Raw genomic sequence first — 20,687 nt, 5'->3', positions numbered from 1 at the left:
ATAACCTTGACACTTTTACCCCTAATACTTTGCTGCAGGTATTTAAAACCTAAGACAGCGAGTTCTTCTGTTTTATTTTTAAAGTAGTAAACCAACAAATCAATGAATCATCAGAGTCCTATCAATATTAAACTTCGCTAATTTCTGCAGACTATTTTTTGTTGGCCTGTCCTACATAGTCTTTCAGTATTTTCATTTAATTTAATATCAATAATAGTACCTAGGTACTTTCGACTAATTCAATCTAAAACTACTTCCTGCTTCTGGCGCAGGTCAGTTTTTTGTTTTCTCTGGCTGTTTCTCAATATGCGTTCTTCAGCGGTCTTGAGTCCTCGTGTTCATGTGTAACGCCATCATCAAATGCCAAAATTAAGTTCCAATACTCAAGACCGCAAGAACGGAGGATGCATGAAAGTTCCCGGATGTGTTCTTGGTATCGAGGATGCACAGATGCACACTTGAGCACCGAACTCGCTCTAGAAGTCCCAGAAGTCATTGCGACCGTAAGTGGGAAGCGCAGCTTTTTATATATATTTATTATTATAGTTCAGAGATATCACTTATTTGTCTCAGGAGTTTACCTAAATGAAACGGCGAAAGTAAACATTAACATAAAAATCTTAAAAAAGGCATAAACACATTAAGGGGGTTTATTTGCTGAAATTCGTATTAAAATCTGTTTTATTTATATTGTGCAACGTATATTTGTAAAGTCATTATGCATATACTGTGAAAAGGGGAAAAACAATAAATTGTTGTATGAATGCTGTAATGTTTGAATAATTTTTGGTTAAAGATGCGTGAAGGTTATGTGACCATCAGGAAGAACGCATCATCTCAATTCTTACAGGACGCGTTCTGTGCTCTCGCAGTCTCCTGAGTTTGTTCTTCCGAGGTGACCTGGCAAGACCAGTCTCCACAAGAACGCAAGTCCGTTCTTTGCATTCTTGGAATTGAGAAACAGCCTCTGTGTTCAGAAGTAAACTAGCCTCTTGACACCAATTTGTAAAATACTCAACAACAGGTCCATGTTCCGCCTCCTCACCAACCAACAAACTTTCAATAACGGTGATGTCATCCGCTAATTTTAGACTTTTTTTTGGTTTATTCAGATATACTATATTATTTCAGAAAGAGCGGCATAAATGAAGAAGAAAGACAGCATATTAAATGTCATGGGTTTTAACCACTGAACAATTTACAGTTTACTCATGGAGCCATATTGGAATTCCAATCGCTCTGTAAATAGACAAGGCATGGCCTTAAAAGAGAGATATCAAAGGAAAAGTTTGTTTAGAACCAGAATTATAATTGAGATATTGTTAATACTTCTTAAATTATGGGTATGCACACTCAGGAAAAAAAAACATGAAAGTGTCTTTTCCCATATTTGAAGGGTCCACATTGAAATATAGTGCTTCAAGAATTTTACAATTAGACCTGTTAGAAATTACCAATAGGCACTAATATTTGTGTGAAAATAAAGCAATGAGGGTGGCACAGTGACTCAGTGGTTGGCACTGTTGCCTCACAGCAAGAAGGTCGCTGGTTCGAGTCCCGGCTGGTCCAGCTGGCATCTCTGTGTGGAGTTTGCTTGCTCTCCCCGTGTTCACGTGGGTTTCCGCCGGGTGCTCCGATTTCTCCCACATCCAAAGAAATGCAGTATAGGTAAATTGAATAAACTTAAATTATGTGTGTGAATGAGTGTGTATGGATGTTTACTACAACTGGGTTGCAGCTGGAAGGGCATCCGCTGCATAAAACATATGCTGGAATACTTAGCAGTTCATTCCACTGTGGTGACCTCTGAAATGGAGACTAAGCTGAAGGAAAATGAATGAATGAATGAATGAATGAATGAATGTATGAAAGCAATGATGCTCCAACGTCATTTTTGCTCCCCTGACATTTGGCTGTACATCTCATGTAAAAGATGCCATTTTCACCTGCCTCTAAAAACTGGACTTCTCAGTAAATGTACACCCATGCCATTTAAGATTTTGGCTTTTTCATTATTTTATGTTCTTTTTTCACCCTGTTAAAAACAATTAAAATAAAAAAAAATTAAGCTGAGGACATCTGATTGGGTTCACATGGAATGACCCAATAAATGTTTTGTAGATTTTTTTAAAATGCATGAAACTTTTTTTTCAAAAAAAATTAAGTGGACAGAGCAGCTTATATACTTTTTAATTTATTTTAACATGTAATAAGCATTTTTTAGATTCAAAAAATTTATTAAATTTGAATACAAAACAAATATGAATACATTTTCTAAGCTCATGATTGAATATTTGAAAGAATAAATGGAGAAAATGGTTTGTAAGTGGAAAAACACCATATTATTCGATATTATTATTAAATGTCAATATTGTTAAATCATCCTAAATACATCTATTTCTACCAACAAACATAATTTGTGCATCAAAATAGTTTAAAACTGCTCTTTTAAGCAACAGCTACATGTTAAATCTTTTCACAGTGTTGTTTTTAATGGATATTTTCTAATGGTCATTGATTTAAACCCCTTGTTTTAGTGCATGTTTACAGACCAGTCTGAGACAGAATGTGTTTTACACTGTTTTTTTCATGCAGACCATTAGTGATACTTTAATCTAATACGAATTCAGATAGTGGACACAGTTTGCTCTCCTACAAGCAGTTATCATCAAGGTGTTAGAACATCTTCACTTGTACTGTAGCAGTGATTTCACACCAAGCGCTCGGCGTCCAGGAGCCTGCAGACTGTAGCATGTGGTTGTTGTTGTTGTTGTTGGCCCTGATAGAGGTGGTAAACATAGACATGGTGTGGATGCGGTTTCAGGCATAAATTATCAGTTGGGTGTTGTTGATGTCTTACGCGTTCTGTCTGTTTTCTGCTTGTCACAGGTACAACTCGCCCCCCTCGTGAAGGAGAGGTGCCGGGAGTAGATTACAATTTCTTGTCAGTGGACGAGTTCCTGAAGCTTGAACAGAGTGGGACACTGTTGGAGATCGGATCTTACGAAGGTGAGTTTAAAAACATGCTGTTTGATTAAACTTGATGTACAGTCTCGTGAGAGTGAAATTAAATAAGATAAAAAATAAATAAATGTATTATCTTGTAAAGTAAAATATAAAATTATATGAAACACACTATAAAACTACGAAAATTGTAAATATTAAAATCAAAGCAGAAAATAAAAGAAATTAAATTATACTTCCTAATATACAATTCTGAATGCTACATGTTATATAAAATACTGTATGATGAAATACAGTTAGTTTAGGTTGTAAAATGCTATAGGGTAGGGCTGCACAATATATTGTTACAGCATCGATGTCGCAATGTGTGCATCTGAAAGTGACATCGCAGGATATGCAATGTTGAGTTGGGATTATAGTTTATTACAATCAGTGCAGAGTTTAATTATAATGGATTAAAAGTTTATCATCTACATGTGCTTTTAAAGAGATTTAAAGAGTTTAAGAGATTTAAGATTTTTTTTAAAGAGTTACTTTACTCACTACGTTCATTCACCCTTCACTTGTTTCACTTTGTTTCTTTTTTATATTGAACACAAAAAGATGATATATTCATAACTCATAAATGTTTAAAACAAGTGAATGGTAAGTAAATAGTGAGTAAATTTCCATTTTTGACTGAACTATCCCTTTGGGCTGTGACTTTGTGAACATTTCAGAGTTTAAAACATCCAGCCACTAGAAATGATATTGTTTGTAACTTTAATAAAGATTACACAATATACAATAAATACTATGCAGTGTTGATTATTTAATATCTGCACCTGAATACTGTTAGACTCTCCAAAAAACTATAATTCACTTTATCTTTGCATTATATTGTATTTATCTTTGCTTGTAAGTTATTTGTTATGTAATATTCAAGATTCACTCTTTTGGCCAAGCAGAGAGCCACCCAAAGGACCCATAATCCCTACAACTCCTTTACCAAAATCCCCCCAAATCAATCTAAAATGAAGAATTCTTTCCAAATAAAGCTGTATTCATATCGCAATGTATATTGCAGAACTAGAAAATCGTGCAGCTCTACTATGTGGTGTGACCGAATTCTTTTTTAAAAAAAAGAAATTTTAATTCTTTCATAAATATTTTAAGAATATTTTTTAAAGTGTTTTTAACATAGTAAAGAAATCACAGTTATTCCTAGTTTTAATTTATAGAACATCATCTTTTTTTTTTTTTTTTGGCTGAAATAAAAGCAGTTTTTACTATTAAAATTTTTTAAAGATAAAGATTGAATGTTATTATTCTTATATTTATATTCTTACTTAGTAGAAAATAGTCAAATTGTTAAGTTAAAATATGTGTTGAAAATAATCTCTCTAATAATCAGAATTTGGGAAGTATTTGAAAAAGATTATTGATTTTTTTTTAAAGCTCCAATAGTCACAAATGCTTGTAAAGAGGATGGGAATGAATGGGAGATGTGTGCAGCAAAGCAAATGTTTTTGTTTTATTCCTATAAACAACAAAGATAAAGCTACAAAGCTTATCAGTTGGTACGTTTGCCCATTGCATAACTTAGGATTTGCTTTTGTATCTCATACAAGTGATATAAAGCTTTAGTTAGGTTAAACCAAGGGATAGATGGAGGTCAGCTCATAGTAGCTTTGGATTTGAGGATGATAAATCTGGTCTAAACTCTCAAAATCTGACCTTTTTGTATGCAGTTACATGATCAAATTTGCTTATATTAGGGACCTAGACTGCACTATTACATATTTAAGATTTTTAATCCAATTGATTTCTTTATTGACAGTTGTGGTTGAATGAAAAAGAAAGTAAAAAAATATCTATATTTTTAAAATCTAAAATATTATATATATATTTATAATAATAGTAAACTTATTACACATTAATAATAATAAATAACAATAAATAATATTATTATAATTATATACATGAAAAATAAATAATAATAAAATAATAAATAATGTATAAATGAAATGTGTCTTTTTTGCAATCTGTTTTTCAGCTAAATAATATTTCTAAATGAAATAATTGATTTAGTATTTTACAATTAATTTAGTAATTTATTTAATGTACTGTACTATTTCTAAAAGCAACTGCTTCAAAATTTTATAATAAATTGTCAGGGTTAACCAATTACAAGATTTAATACTCGTTTTACAGATTTTTTTGGGCCACTTTTGAAAAGTTTGGCCTTGTTATCTGGTATTAGAGGGGTAGTTCACTCAAAAATGAACATTTCATCATCATTTACTTGCCCTTGACTTCTTCCAAACCATTTTTGTTTTGTTCTGTAAACACGAAAGAAGATCTTCTTGGTTTGGAAGAAGTCAGAGGCTTGTAAATGGTGACAGAATTTTAGTTTTTTTTTTAAGTGAACGGCAATGCTTAATGCAGGGTAAAATTTAGTTAGCTATTTTTGAGTTTGTACACTTTTTGAAGCCTTGTTTATAACTGATATTGATATGAGGGAGACATTACTTTATATACTATTTTTTAGATGTTACTAGATGAATAGATGTTTAAAGCCTTCTTTTAACCACTTTTTACCACTTTTTTTAAAGGAGGGTATTTATAGTCTTTTTCAGAGCGTTCCATCTAAAATTGCAAAAAAAACTTGCCATTTTGATACTGTACTAAAAACTATGGTATTCTCATTTTGTTAAACACTTTTACAGTTAAAACTACAATTTTGACCACATTTTACCCAGTATGTGCAAATCTGTTCATAGACCACCCGCACCTTCACCCAGACACTCTTGTTTGTTGTGATTACTTCTACTCTGCTGCCATTGCATTTCATCAAAATAAATCTCTTAATAATTCAAATCAAGGTTGATCAGTCTGCATTCTGTGGCTGAATTATAAACATGTTACTCTCATTTAATGAATCTTCCCGCCATGCAGACAGTCTGTCCATTGTGCCCTTAAGCAATACGGTCTGTTGTCCAGGCACACAGATAACCATTACCTCCATTTAAACTTGCATTGACGTCATGAAGACAAGCACTTATTAATTTTCATAAATAATAGACCATTTTCAGAATCTTTCTTCATAAGGTGACGCAAAATATTGTAATTTATTCACCTTTTTTGCAATTAGTTTTTTTTTCTAATAGTGTTTTGTAGTGTAATAGAAAAAAACATTTGTGTTTCTTTCATCTTTTGTGTTTCTGTATTAGCACTTCAACTATATTATTATTATGGTGGCTTGAAAAGCCAGCATACTGTTATCTATCTTAAACTTATTATTCTTCTTCTTCTTCTTCTTCTTCTTCTTCTTCTTCTTCTTCTTCTTCTTCTTATTCTTCTGAGACTAATTTCTAAGTGTATCTCCTCCTAGGCCTTTCAAGCTACATACTTCAAACTTTCGTCAAACCTTCAAACTGGTCTGACTCGGGTTGCTATATCTTTTCTAACTGATCCGACCTTGGGTTTTCCGAAAAACGACCCAGAAAAATCCCAAAAGTCCCATTGACTTAACATTGGGTCAAACTTTGTGAGCTCATAACTCTGCATCAGACTGTCCTACAGACTTCTAACTGGACTCATTTAACTCAGTCTAGCCAGCAGCCAATAACTGATGACTTTTTAACTTACTAGCCACTCCCTAGCAACCACTTACAGCACCCTAGCAACTGTCCCATAGACTTCCATTGTAAAAGACTCCCATTTACTTAACATTGGATCAACCTTTGTGAGCTCATAACTCTGCATCAGACTGTCCTACAGACTAGAGTCTGGCCTCATTCAACTCAGTCTAGCCAGCAGCCAATCACTGATTACCTTTAAACTTACTAGCCACTCCCTAGCAACCAATTTCAGCACCCTAGCAACTGTCCCATAGACTGTGACTAGCTATTCTAACACACGCTAACAGTTTTAACATCCTACTGACATGCTAATCTTGCTAGAAAGGTGCTAGCAACACGATAGTGACATGCTAGTCATGCTAGTAACATGCTAATTCATGCTAGAATCATGCTAACAACATGCTAATTCATGCTAGAAACAAGCTGATTCATGCTAGAATCATGCTAGTAACATGCTAGTTACATGCTAATTAATGCTAGAATCATGCTAGTTACATGCTAATTCATGCTAGAATCATGCTAACAACATGCTAATTCATGCTAGAATCATGCTAACAACATGCTAATTCATGCTAGAAACATGCTAGTAACATGCTAATTCATGCTAGAAACATGCTAGTAACATGCTAGAATCATGCTAGTAACATGCTAATTCATGCTAGTAACATGCTAATTCATGCTAGAATCATGCTAGTAACATGCTAATCCATGCTAGAATCATGCTAATAACATGCTAATTCATGCTAGAAACATGCTAGTAACATGCTAATTCATGTTAGAATCATGCTAGTAACATGCTAATTCATGCTAGAATCATGCTAGTAACATGCTAATTCATGCTAGAATCATGCTAGTAACATGCTAATTCATGCTAGAATCGTGCTAGTTACATGCTAATCCATGCTAGAATAATGCTAGTAACATGCTAATTCATGCTAGAATCATGCTAGTAACATGTTAATTCATGCTAGAATCATGCTAGTAACATGCTAATTCATGCTAGAATCATGCTAATAACATGCTAATTCATGCTAGAATCATGCTAGTAACATGCTAATTCATGCTAGAATCATGCTAGTAACATGCTAATTCATGCTAGAAACATGCTAGTAACATGCTAATTCATGCTAGAATCATGCTAGTAACATGCTAATTCATGCTAGAATCATGCTAGTTACATGCTAGTTCATGCTAGAATCATGCTAGTAACATGCTAATTCATGCTAGAATCATGCTAGTAACATGCTAATTCATGCTAGAAACATGCTAGTAACATGCTAATTCATGCTAGAATCATGCTAGTTACATGCTAATTTATGTTAGAATCATGCTAGTTACTTGCTAATTCATGCTAGTAACATGCTAATTCAGACTCGGCTTTTCAAGCCACCATAAAGTTTGTCCTCAAACTTTAATATCTAGTTTTATAATTCAACTCTCTCGCTCTCTCTCTCTCTCTCTCTCTCTCTCTCTCTCTCTCTCTCTCTATCTATCTATTTATCTATCTATCTATCTATCTATCTATCTATCTATCTATCTATCTATCTATCTATCTATCTATCTATCTATCTATCTATCTATCTATCTATCTATCTATCTATCTATCTTAAATGTACCTTTAAGCTGTATAGAAGTGTCTTGAAAAATATCTAGTAAAATATTATTTACTGTCATCATGGCAAAGATAAAATAAATCAGTTATTAGAAATGAGTTATTAAAATTATTATGTTTAGAAAAATGTTGAAAAAAAATATAAATTAAACAGAAATTGGGGAAACAATAAACAGGGCTTGCTAATAATTCAGGGGGGCTAATAATTCTGACTTCAACTGTATTTATGTATATACATATGGTATACATATACATTTGTTTTGATGAAATGCAATGGCAGCGTAAAAATCCTTTTAAACGAGTCTTCATTTTCTTATGTCCATTTTTGTCCATAATTTTCCTATTCCCATGTCTATTTCAAGTTTTAAGAAACAATTATTCATTAACTCTATTTACTTATTATTATTGTTTTATTCTCATCCTTACAATAACATTTGTTTTTTAAATTGGTTTTAACTTGGCCATTAAAATTGTTTTTTTTTTAGCATTTAGCCTTGTGTAAGTCAAAATTTTATTCATTATAGTTTTAAAATGATCTTAAAAAGGTCTTGAAAAGTCTTAAATTTGACTTGAAACCTGTAGAAACCCTGTACTTACAGCATTTTATTCTACAAATTCCCCTTTTCTGGCTGTTTGCAGTTTTTTTTTTTAATTATGGAGCACTAAAAGAGATTTTGACTCAAATATGTTAAAAAATACTTAAACATATGGTTCTAAAAAAAACTAATAATAATGTAATGTATCAACTGGAGAAATATTATGACCACTATTACTTTGGATTTATCCTATACACCCTATGTCTTTCCTTGAATTCTGCCAACATCCTCTTGTTTCTAGGTAACTATTATGGCACACCCAAGCCGCCTATTAAGCCCCCTAGTGGCAAAGTGATCACTGGCGATGCTCTTCAAGACAGCCTTCCCGGATCCCAGCCGTCCACCCCGCGCCGCACCAAGTCTTACAATGAGATGCAAAATGCTGGAATAGTGCCTACAGAGACTGAGGATGATGACGAGGTTCCTGAAATGAACAGCAGCTTCACAGGTCAGCACTGAGACACTTTGTTTGCATTTGTGTCTGGCACATGGAGGAAGAGATGAGTGAGTGATGCCTCTTTGTTGCTTTTCCTCTTCCTTCGCCATTGCCCGTTCAGGGAGGAAAGGGGGAAAGAGCGCCATCTGGCTGTGGCGGAGGGGTTTGTTTGTGTTAGAAAGCAGCAAGATGGACTCTAGCTGTCCTTATGTATTGATCGGACAGTTACGCGCTGCCAACTTTCACAACAGTGTTGAATGAGGTACATTTTTTAGTGTCGAACTGAGGTGTTTACAGTCTTGTGGTCTGATTACTAATAGACAACAGTAAGTACAGATTGTGAAGATAGGTGCATTTCGTTGTTTTGTAAAGGCACCTGAATGGCTCTGCTTGCAGCTGGTATTGAGATATTTTTGTTGATTCAATTATAAGTTTTAATTCTGGTTTTACTGATTTTTCTGACCACTTTTGATTACTTTGGCATTGTCACCTGGTATTAGACTGATATGGAGCTAATAATATGGCAAAACAATCTGAATTTGAATTGTTAATATGAATTATTTATTGTATTTTAATAAATCTGAATATGTATATGCCATTAAAAATAGATTTGAAGGTCTTAATTTGAATTTCTTAATTTGAATTTGAATTTCATAACTTGAATATTGAGCATCTGAAATTTAAGTTAAGCATCTGAGTTTTTCAAGGTTGAATTTTTTTTATAAACGTATTTTCAAACTTCAGATTTTTTTGTGTTCTGAATTCATAGACTGCAGATATCCAGTTTGTAAAAATACTGTTTCAAGTTTTCAAGATGCAGAAATTCAGATTCAGCAGAAAGTAGGTCAGGATTAATTAGCAGGGAAGAGTAGATGATCACCGAAAAGTCATAAAAAAATTCAGATTTATTAAATTACAATGGTCAAGAATTCAAAATAACACAATTCAAATTATTTTGGCATATTATTAGCTCCATAGATGGATAGTTCATTTAAAAATGAAAATTTTATTATCATTTACTCGCCCTTGACTTCTTCCAAACCATTTTTGTTTTATGTAGAACAGGAAAAAAGATATTTTAAAGAATGTTTAGAAACCAGTAACCATTAACATCCATAGTTGGAAAAACAATGGAAGTCGATAGTTGTTGGTTTCCAACGTTCTTCAAAATATTTTCTTTTGTGTCGAACAGAAAAAAACTCAGATTTGTTTGGTAATAGTCAGAGGCTGGTAAATGGTGACAATTTTCATTTTTGGGTGAACTGACCCTTTAAGATGCGTTTTATTTTTTAAGTGAACAGTAATACTAAATACGGGTTAAATGTAGTTTGCTATTTTTGAGTGTGTACACTTTTTGAACACTTCGGCCTTGTTTACAACTGATATTAAGATGTGTTTTGGTTGATTGGATTACATGTAGATGAGGGAGACTTTCCTATAAATACTAATTGTTTAGATGTTACTAGATGAATAAATGTTTAAGCTCTCTTTTTACCACTTTTTACCACTTTTTTAGTGAGAGTGAATGTATTGGCTTTTTCAGAGCGTTAGACTAAAATTGCTAAATAAGCTTGCATCATTTTAACATGGTACAAAACACTATGATATTCTCATTTTTGTTTAACACTTTTACAGGTAAAACCACTAAGTAAATGTTAAAGCAGTGAAATCAATGAAATACATTATGAAATGTAAACTGCCGATGAGTGCAGAATTTATACAATTTTTAAATATATGTGCATTATTGTCTACAAATAAAAAACTTGTTTTGTCAACTGAGATCATATAATGTATGCATGAATTAAAGTAATAAACTGCACATTTTGTTGATGAATTAAAACATTCACAAACCAGTGCAGTGTCTCCAAAGAAATGCTCCCTGAAGAGAGTGCACAAGAAGGCTTTATTTCAAATAGCTGATTTGGAGTCAAATACTTCTTCTGTCCTCTTTTGTGCCTGTTTGAACCCATATGAGTTTCTACGTCTCAAAAGCAATCAAATACGTCTTTGACTACGTATGGAAGTGTTTAAAAGTAGATTTGCTTAACACATTTTAGTTCCAGTTTACTGTATTCAGAGTTGTAAATGGATCAAGAAAAAACAGATGTAAACAGGGTCTTCATTTTGTGACTTTCTGAGCAAAACTTAAAACTATTTTTTTTTTATTTCTATAGTCTTCTTTCACACGCATATGTCAATTACACAAGCTTATTTCACAATTTTAGATTTTTTATTCGCTTTTTATATTAAGAAATGCTCTTTATACTTTTGTATGTTATGTAGCACATCAATATTGCGTCATTCAAAGAGAAATGTTTTTTGGATGCGCTCCTAAATTTTTTACTGTGCTCCTAAATATTTTTGATTAGGAGTGCAAGTGCTCACTCAATGTTAGTGTAGAGCCCTATCAAAAGATTGGCAAAGGCCAATAAATTAACACCTTTATGCTCTTTCCGTCAAAGAAATCAGGCTAGTGGTCAAATGTGTACAAAATGTATATAGATTAAAACACCAAATAGGAATGTGTCTCTCTCGTCTATTTGGAATCTGATCAACCAAAATGCATCTTAATAGTAGGTGTAAACGGAGTCTTGTTTTAAAGTGGTCAACAGTAAAACACAGATTGATTAGATTATTTTAAAGTTAAGCTTAACGATGAGTTTAAAACTTCGCCAAAGTAAAGTTTAATTAATACAGTTGCTCATATGGAGAGTGTTTCTATCTGAAAACCATTTGCTGTTGTATCATAAAGTGGAAGTAGTGTATTTGGAAACAGCAGCTTTGCTCCAATTTTCGTAAATCAGTTTATTTGATTTATTCTGGTGCTTTATTCAATTCAATTCAATTCAATTCACCTTTATTTGTATAGCGCTTATACAATGTAGATTGTGTCAAAGCAGCTTCACATAAAACTTTATCAACATGTAGTATGAAATTCATTGGGACTGACATAGTGAATAGCATATTAAATACACATTTTACAAAAAGTAGTCTCTTGAACACCTAGGTTGTGTTTATTTGATTTCAAATCGATAATATTTTGAAATTTGATTACAATTAAATAACTTTTTTTTAACCTACAAAAGATAAATTATTAGAAATTTCAGCCTCATTACTCCAGTGTCATGGTTCTTCGGAAATAAGTCTAATATTGTTATTTATTATCATTGTTGAAAATGAATCTTTGTTAAGATTCTTTGATGAATAACAGATAAATAATATCATTAATTTTAAACAGAATTATTTGAGAACTTTAAAACCTTTTCACCGTTGACTTTTTTGAATCACGGGAGATGTATTTGAGACACATTACTAACAGCTGTAAACAGCAGATGGTCTTGTCTGCCAACTTGTGAATGAAGTCCTGTTTACACCTGCTGTTTTAATCCATCTTCCTTGTCCACTTTCAGCCAATTTCATTATTTATTTGAGCGGAGGCTCTTCGTTTTTTGTCATCTCTCCATATAATATTTCTAGATAAGAAAGGAAGATGATGTAGCACAATATGGAGAGCTTTGTTTATGCCCCGATACCAGCAAAACTCTGTGGGTTTGTGTTTGAATTAAGAGAACTTTTAGATTTATCCATTTTCAATCCAAACTCTCAATTTCAGTTGGCAAAATTGATCCTGCCTGGCTAATAGGCTTCATGTGGTTCTGTTGTGTCTTTTGTGGCTGTCTGAATGCGTTTGTCCACGACAAAAGCAATCTGGTCAAATGCATTTTCAGCTACCACTCAAAATGTTTCAGACCCCATTTACATCTGTATGTAGTGACATTCGCTTGTGATCAGATTGGCAAACGTGCATTTTAACACCAAATGAAACAAGGCCTGCATTACCCAAGAGAGATACATTTTTTGTAAACATTTAGCCTTTTTAAATCTATACTTCAGCTGTAATCGCATACTTTTACTTGAGGAGCATATTTGTTTTATAATGTTTTATATTGCACGCCATGTTCAATATCCAAGTTTATTCTAGAGCTCTTGATTTAAAATAGGCAATGAGTCGTCCTATTCATACAGACTTATGCCTTTCAATTGGCAGAGTGGTTTGATTTATAGCAGTTTTTATTTCATTGCCGTGTATTTGAGATTCCTCACCTCTTCAAGAAGGTGAAGGGTTTAACTGTTTGCACTGTCTATATTGACTTGTGATTTGAGTGTCAGATGGCCAGGTGTCGATATGCAGATTTGTGTATAGTAAGTGTGAATGGGGATTTGATCACTCCAGAGTTCACAGGAAGTGAGAAGAAGGGAGGTTCGCTGGCAGATTGATTGGGGATGCTGTTTTTAGCTGGACGTTGAACTGAGAGGGGCTGCATTTGTTTGCATTGCAGGAGACTCGAGCGAACCGGACGATCACCCCTCCGTGAGGCCCTTCGCCCGCGACCACCTTCAACCCTACGGGCTCAACAACACCTCGGCGTCAACCACGGAGAGCTCTCAGAACACACACACACACCCCGCCTACCCCACGGAGGAGGACCCGCTGGGCCCTCTACCTGAAAACTGGGAGATGGCGTACACGGAGAATGGAGAGGTCTACTTTATAGAGTAAGAAGATGATCAATCATTGTGATTTTACTCAAATTATTTACTGTAGGTTAGTGTTTTTGGACACTTTAGGAATGTGTAAATGACCCATAAATAAATTAATTGGTGATTGGCTTTAAACTATTGGTGAAAATATAGCAAAAATGGCTCAAATGTATGACAAGCAATAACAGGCATTTGATCATTATAAAACTAGACACATAATATTGATGTAGTGGCTTTTAAAAAAAATGTTACTGTTATTGACTGCTTTAGCTTTTCAATTAATAATATTTGTTTTGTTTTGTTTTGTTTTGTTTTGTTTTGTTTTGTTTTGTTTTGTTTGTTTTGTTTTGTTTTGATTTGATTTGATTTGATTTGATTTGATTTGTTTTGATTTGATTTGGTTTGGTTTGATTTGATTTGGTTTGATTTGATTTGTTTTGGCTTGTTTTTTGGCTTGTTTTGGCTTGTTTTGGTTTGATTTGTTTTGTTTTGTTTTAATTTGTTTTGTTTTGTTTTAATTTGATTTGATTTGATTTGATTTGATTTGATTTGATTTGATTTGATTTGATTTGATTTGATTTGATTTGATTTGATTTGGTTTGATTTGATTTGTTTTGATTTGTCTTAAAAAATTTGACATTTGGTGATTATGTAAACTGGACACATAATATTGTTGTTACTTTTGAAGTAGTAGTAGTTGCATTTTAGAAGTAGAAGTATTAGCATTTTAATTTTCAGCTATTTGATAATTGAGAAGTTTTGTTGTTGTTTTGTTTTGTTTTGGCACTATGAAACATCTAAGGAAGTGAAGTCAATTTTAAAATAAATTAAAATTCAGATATTTAATGGGTAATTGGCTTCAAAATATTGATGAAAAATAGCAAACATGACTCAAATGTATGGCAAACAATAACAGGCATTTGTTTATTATGTAAACTGGACACATATTGTTGTTATTTTTAAAGTGGTGGCTTTTTAATGTTGTTACTGTTATTGGCTGTTTCAGCTATTTGATAATTGAGAAGTTTTTTGTTGTTTTGTTTTTGTTTTACTTTGGCACAATAAAACATCAAAGGAAGTGAAATCAATTTTAAAATAAATAAAAATTCAGATATTTATTGGGTAATTGGCTTCAAATTATTTGATTTGCATTTGATTATTATGTAAACTCCACAAGTAATGTTTTTTTGAAGAAGTGGCTTCTTAATTTTGTTAATGTTATTGACGGTTTCAACTATTTGATAATTGAGATTTTTTTTGGCACAGTGAAACATCAAAGGAAGTAAAATCAATTTTAAAATAAATTCAAATTCAAATAAATTAATGGGTAATTGACTTTAAAATATTAATGAATTACAGGCTTTTGATAATTATGTAAGTTGCTCATATAATATAAATGTTTTTGTAGTGGCTTTTTAATGTTGTTAATGTTATTGACTGTTTTAGCTCTTTGATAAATGAGAAGTTTTTGTTTTGTTAGAAGTTTTTGTTTATTGTTTTGTTTATTGTTTTTGTCAGGATTATATAACAAAATATTAAATAGTCATGTTGTTTTAGTAATTATTGCTAATAGGCATTGCAAAGCGGCTCAAATATATATTAATCAAAATGTTTATTAATATGTGTTTTTGTTTTTATGATTTCTCATATATTTTGATTAGCACATTTATATTTTTAAATTCTTTTTGCATGATTAGTTTTTTTTTTAAGTATTTTAGGTATTCTAGGAAGTTCTAAGATCATTGCAGATCAAATATTTTGATTGTAATCTAATAAAATTCATAGATTTCGAAGAGTAAGTGAAGTGTCCCAAACTGTTCCCAAATTATTCTCAGCATTGCTATGAGTATATTTAGATATTTTGTATAAACACAGATTGCACTATAAATAGTTCTATGTTTCCTATTTTAGCTTCAGAAAAGGCAGTTATTTAGATATCAGGTCAGGAAATATCAAACCTGGCGGTGCCTTTACTATACATATGTTTTCCTGTCTCCTGGGGTGCAGGATGTTGTTGTGAGCAGTCAACAATACCTTACTGTATGCTTTCTGCTTCTATTCTCAGCCACAACACAAAGACAACATCCTGGATCGACCCTCGATGCCTGGACAAACCTCAGAAACCCCTAGAGGAATGTGAAGATGATGGTATGCACAAGTTTCTGTCTTTTTGTGCAAATATCAATTTCATGGTTATTACAATTATTATATGGTTATTATAATATGCATTCTTAAAGCTTGTTTGTGCGTGTGTGGCTTTGTGCATTCATATGTTTGAATGTTGTAAATTTGATAGGATATCACTATGTCACGATTGCGAATACAGTTTTAGACATTAAAATGGGGTTGCAAATACTGATTATTATTATTATAATTATAATAACTCCAATAAACAGTTAAAGAAAGCCAAGACACTGCAGGGGAAATAGGTCATTTTTATCACAATACGTCGTTAGTGGATTGACTTATTATTGTTTTGTGATTGCAAGAGTTCAAAAATATGCAAATGAGGCATTGATTTAATTAATATGCACCTAATTTGCATTTTTAAAGAAAAAAAAATCAGGAAATTGAATGCATCCGTGTTTGAAATTGAAACTAGTTTTATTTTCTTACATATTTGGGTCACCTTTGAAAATTGTAGAATAAAATCTTATAGAAAAAAAAATATTTTGGCAAATTATGTATAAACAAACCCCTATAAAAACCTTCAAAATATAAATATGAATAAGAAACGTAAAGTTTGTTTAAGTGCTGCTAAACTGCCTAGTTTTATTTATTTATTAGAATTTTTTTTTTTTTTATAAAAGCGTCTATAAAACTATGTATTAGGTTAGAAATCTACATGAAGTGCAATAAAAGAAACACTTAAAGTTGATTTCTGGATATTCTCTTTCCATTAGGCTCAAAAAAAGACTGCAGTACCTGTTCTCAACAATAAAAAAGATTTTAATCTGTTATTAAAAATGATTCCCCGTCCTAGTCTAATTTGAATGTAATGCAATGCAAGGAAATATATCTCATACTTAATTTAATCATTTAGTTGATGTAGCCCTAGCTGTAATTGGTAAATCACACCCTGTAAATACTACATCTTCTACTGTAATCTCTTGATGGTCTGTAGATGGCGCTCTTGAGCTTTCAAATGTTGGGCAGACACTTTCACCCTGTGACTAAATGACTAAGGCAGCTGCTGTAATGCTGCAAGGAGGCTCTGGATTAAACTCAATCTCCTCACACAAAACAAATAATGAAGCTCTGTAGCTGGTTTTCCTGTGTGGTGGGTTGTGCTGAATAAGATTGTATAATAAGATTGTATTTGCTCAGATCTCACATAATAATTCTGTAATAACAAAGGCTCAACTCTTGATGTTTTCGTTTTCTTTTAATTAAAGGCACATTTTTTTTAGGGGTTTAACAATACATTCATGTCACAATTCTTACAACACACATTTATACAAAAATGTATATGTAAATATAAATAAAATTACATTTTTATTCAATTTTAATTTATATATTATGAATTTACATTCATTTACGTTCATAAAAACCTTATTTTAGTAAGTAATAGAATTGTTATTTCAATTTAATATTGATAATCAGTAATCAAAGAATCTCAAATATATGACATTTTTTTATGATTATTAAATGTTATGTAGCTATATATTCCTAAACAAAAATAATGTCAATGAGTATCCATAAAAATGATGCACTGTTTTCCAGTACAAATATGTATGAAATATTCTGAAATGATGATGCAAACATAAGTTGAGATTATTAATTCAAGGCTAAATCTTTCTGTAATGGGTTGCTACACTCTTACTAAATAATAGGTTTGATCTTAAAATAATTTCCACTGTATTTATGTAGTATTTTGGGATAATTAACTGGCTTTAAGCTTTTATTTTGCTTTTTATCATCAACTAAACCTCTCTGCCTCTCTGCCACCCTTCCTCTATTTCTCTCATCCTGCTTGCGTGCACCTGCTCCCTTTATTCCCTGTTGAGAAGAAGGGGTCCATACAGAGGAGCTGGACAATGAACTAGGTAGGCCACAATCCCACAGGGAAACCTTTTTTTTTTACTTGTAGACACAGCCTGCATGTTTTTATTTATTTATTTATTTTTTAATGTAGACTGATCCTTCTGTGCTGCTTTGGGACCAGATGTTTTCGCTGAGAACGTCTAACCACAGTGCACGTGCAATGCCACGCTTTATTAATGTAGAATCAATTTTCATTTTGAAATTGTTTATAAATTTAATGGCAAGAAATGCATTGAATGCAATTTTGAAGTTGAAAAATTAAAAAAGTATTATCTTATTAAAGGGACAGTCCACCCAAAAAAGAAAATTCTGTCATTATTTACTCACCTAAAAAGAAGAACACAAAATAAGTTTTTAAGTATTTTCAAATCCAGTAGCCACTGACATCTATAATAATTTTTTCTCTCTATAGACCATTTTGAGGCATGTAAACAAAAACAGTGGTCCCAACATATTTCCTGTTTTACATTTTTTTAGTTCTATAGCTTCCGAGAATCCAAAAAGAGCCACATATTGATAAATAATGTCATGATAGCTGCTTTAACATGAAGTGATTGAATTGGCTCTTGTTACAGTTATGAAATAGTTTGATTTCCAAGCAGGAAATGTTCATGGGCCAATGACATGACCACATTGAAATGGTCTGTTATGGATGCCAGTTGTAACCGGTTACCAACATTTTAAAAATATCTTTTTTGTGCTTAACATAAAAAAGACAATCAAAAAGGTTTGGAACAGGCTGAGTAAATTTTCTTTTCTGTTTTTGTGGCAAACTTTCTCTTTAAAGGGTTAATTGACTTCTTTATTAAATTCTGTTGTCATTTTCTCATACTTGTTTTGTGACAAACGAGTAAGACTTCATATCCATGTTCATATCCAAAACACAAAGGCTGATATTTTGAATTAAATTGATGAGATACAGTGCTCAGCATATGAGTACACCTCTCACAAATCTCTTATTTACATATTTTCTATAGAATGCTTTGCAATATTATATTTGTGCATATACATTAGATTAGTCACTACTGAAGCCAAATCTGGAGCTTATCTAACAAAATAACTTACTATAATAGTTAAAAAGATTTGTAGCCCAAATGTATATGTTGGGCAAAAATATTAAATAACATTTAAAAAAATAGCAAAAATCAAGAGAAACAAAAATATGTACAGTTTTGTTGAAATGTTGTAGTTTGTTTTCTGTTTTTTCTGTAGAGCTGCGCATCGTTGGATTTGCTCTTCAGTGTTTGAACTCTCAGTAGTGATTTTTAAACCACACTGAACTGAGCTAAACTGAACTGAACTTAAACACTAAAAACTGAACTACACTGTTCCAATTTACTATGACCTTTTATGTGAAGCTGCTTTGACACAATCTACATTGTAAAAGCGCTATACAGATAAAGGTGAATTGAATTTGTAAATTTTTTTGCAATATTTTGCATGAATTTACATGTTTTATCTTTCCATTTCTAAAGATGTTTTGTGACTAAAATATAATTTTAATAGATATATCTGTTTATTAAATCTGTTTTGTTCAAATGCACCAATATATTACCCATATTCACTGAGAAATGGATAAAAATATTCATTTTCAAAATGGGGTGTACTCAATCATGCTGAGCACTGTATACTATATGTCCTTTTATTGAAAATCTGCACTTCGAAAACTCTGATGCTTCAAAACATTCATAAAGAAAGAGATCAGAAAATGAATTGAGTGGTTTATTCCAAGATTTTAAAAGAGATATGATCGATTTATATGATGAACAGATTTAATTTCAGCATACATTCACATAGAAATATAAATCATGAAACAAACAGAGGCTCGATCAAACTTAATGCACAATAACAATCCTGAACGAAAAAATATGACATGAAAAAAGAATCTAATTGGTTTGATTTCAAGCAAACAAAACTGTGCTTTGGTGCCCAAATGTAAATACTGTAAGCATTTGCTTGCTGTATATCTCAGTAAATATTAAAAGCTTGATATAGCTTGATATACGTGATTGTGGCTCTTCAGAATGTCTTATTAAAATTTATTTATTGTGAACGTTTTGAGTGAACAGACACAGACAAATCTGTGATTTTTGTCTTCCTCAAATGAACCAATGGTTGTGGCAACATGAGGGTCAGTAAATTTTATGTTGGGGTGAACAGACCTTTAATTGTAGTAATCTTTCAGTAATCGTTGTATTTACAACTAAAATAATAATACTCACATTATAGCTCCATTTGAAATGACCATAAAAACCCATTTCATAACTTATAAACAAGCCTCATTCAGTGTTGTCATTGGCGCTGCATGACATCAAATATTCATTGTTACTATTTCTACCTCCGAAGCGTGCGCAGTTGAAATGGGCTCTTTCGCAGCTGGGAGTGGTTTCCGCTTTCATTATGCATGCAAATAGCTCAAGAGATCCGAAACTATTATGTCGAGCTAACGGTGACAGTCAAATCATTGAATAATTTGTTGCTTTAATCAGTTTTACCATCATCGCAGGGCACTATATCAGCACACAGAGCTTCCTCTCCGCTGCTCAATGTGCCTTTGTAATTGAAGGGCTGATTCATCATTAGTAACGGATTAGTTGATGCAGGCAGTGGCCTTGAGGAGCCCTGTGTTTGCATCTGGCCTGATTGGAAGAGCACGGTCAATAGCTATTGATTTGAGAAATCGGAGCCATTAGGTAGATGCCGTGACTGCGGGATGTGGGCAGTAGGTTCGAGAGTATCCAGTCGCACCAGAGAGACTTGATCCTGTAGAGAGGGATGATGGGATGCAAACAGATTAATGGGCAATTTGTCAGTAGAGTCACAGTAATGATGTGGGGGAAGGAGGACAGGACGCTTTCTTCTTCAAATAG

At 32.5% G+C, this 20,687-nt stretch overlaps 1 protein-coding gene across 1 annotated transcript in view; it reads left to right on the top strand.

Moving 5' to 3' along the window:
- Positions 1–20,687, top strand: part of magi1b (membrane associated guanylate kinase, WW and PDZ domain containing 1b) — a 205,008-nt gene that overhangs the window by 127,248 nt on the left and 57,073 nt on the right. Inside the window, 5 exon segments of the mRNA XM_056467689.1 lie at positions 2,890–3,009; positions 9,037–9,243; positions 13,572–13,788; positions 15,839–15,921; positions 17,784–17,819. Of these exon segments, the coding sequence (XP_056323664.1) occupies positions 2,890–3,009; positions 9,037–9,243; positions 13,572–13,788; positions 15,839–15,921; positions 17,784–17,819 (663 nt within the window).

This window comes from Danio aesculapii, chromosome 11 (assembly GCF_903798145.1).
Source record: "Danio aesculapii chromosome 11, fDanAes4.1, whole genome shotgun sequence".
Classification (NCBI taxonomy): Eukaryota; Metazoa; Chordata; class Actinopteri; order Cypriniformes; family Danionidae; genus Danio; species Danio aesculapii.
Note: the sequence above shows the minus strand (reverse complement) of the source record. Positions and strands in the feature narration are given on the sequence as shown.